Consider the following 1,260-nt stretch of genomic DNA (forward strand, 5'->3'; position numbering starts at 1 on the left):
GCTCCCGCCTCCTCTACTTCCTCGAACCAGGCACTTGCGCGGAGGCGTGCGGTGCTGCGGGGCTGGGCGGCGCAGGCTCGCGCCTCAAAGGGGTCGACCTCCCGCCCCGCCGCGCAGAGCCGGCCGGCGGCCGCTCGCCGGGTAACGGCGGCGCCGCGGCCTCCGACCCGCGCGACCCCCTCTCCCAGCAAGGCTGCCAGCAGGCAGGCGGCGGCGATCGCTGCGGCGGACGCGCGGCTCTTCCCGGCCACCGCGGCGGCCGAGAAGGCGGCCAAGGCGAAGACGCGAGCCACGTCTCCCGCCGCCAGGAAGCCGACACCCGCACGTGCCTCCTCGCTTGCCGGCAAGTCACCCTCCGCCGCCAAGGCGGCGGCAGCCAAGGCGGCGGCAGCCAAGGCGGCGGCAGCCAAGAGGGCGGCGGCGGCAAAGGCGGCGGCGGCGGCGAAGGCGAAACTCGCAAAGGCGACGGCCGCGAAGAGGCAGGCTGCAGCTAAGGCGGCGGCGGCAAAGAAGGTAATTCTCTCGCCCTGCTCTCACCCACGCGCACCCCGCCTTGCAGTCTGAAGGCTGCGGGGTACCTTCCAACTAGCCAGCCTTTGAGACGCTGATTTCACTCTTCCTGTGTACTTCAGGCGGCCGATGCAAAGAAGGCGGCGGCGGCGAAGAAGACGGCGGCAGCGAAGCTCGCGGCGGCGAAGAAGGTGCAATAATAGAAGGTATAATATAAGAAGGTGCCGACCCAAGCCCTCTCCCTCTCCAGCTCCTCTCTAGCTCCTCTCTCCACTCCTCTCTGCCCGCTCCTCTCTGGCTCCTCGCCCGCTCCTGCTCTCGACACCTCCCGTCTCCTCTTGCCCCCCCCCCCCCACACACCCCCACACACGCTCACACCCACACCCACACCCACACCACACCACACCACACCAACACACACACCCCTATCCCCCGCCGCCCGTCCCGTCCGCAGACGCCGGTCAAGAAGGCTGCCAAAAAGGCGCAAGGCCAGGGAGGGGAGGGTGGGGTGGGGTGGGGTGGGGTGGGGTGGGGTGGGGTGTAGGTGTGAGCGTGTGTGGGGGTGGGTGGGGGGGGGGGGGCAGGAGGTGCGGGGAGGGGCGGCGTGGCGGGGCGGGAACGGGATCAGAGGGGGATGGCTGCGCTCTTGATAGCACGGAAGGTCTCAGCCGCTCTTCGGCCTGGTTCTCAGCAGAGGGCTGAAAGCTGGCGCTCAAGAAGCAAGCAATCACTCGGGCCGATGGAGCCAAC

The 1,260-nt window shown here is 69.8% G+C and overlaps 1 protein-coding gene across 1 annotated transcript in view; it reads left to right on the forward strand.

Moving 5' to 3' along the window:
• The window catches only part of EMIHUDRAFT_113996 (hypothetical protein), a gene marked incomplete at both ends in the record, with an annotated part of 1,942 nt that extends 1,232 nt beyond the window's left edge, over positions 1-710 (forward strand). The window contains 2 exons of the mRNA XM_005781286.1: positions 193-513; positions 633-710. Coding sequence (XP_005781343.1) covers positions 193-513; positions 633-710 — 399 coding nt within the window. The remainder of the gene's footprint in view (positions 1-192; positions 514-632) is intronic.
• Between the last annotated feature and the right edge of the window lie 550 nt (positions 711-1,260).

The sequence above is a fragment of the Emiliania huxleyi genome (assembly GCF_000372725.1).
Source record: "Emiliania huxleyi CCMP1516 chromosome Unknown EMIHUscaffold_204, whole genome shotgun sequence".
In the NCBI taxonomy this organism is placed as follows: domain Eukaryota; phylum Haptophyta; order Isochrysidales; family Noelaerhabdaceae; genus Emiliania; species Emiliania huxleyi.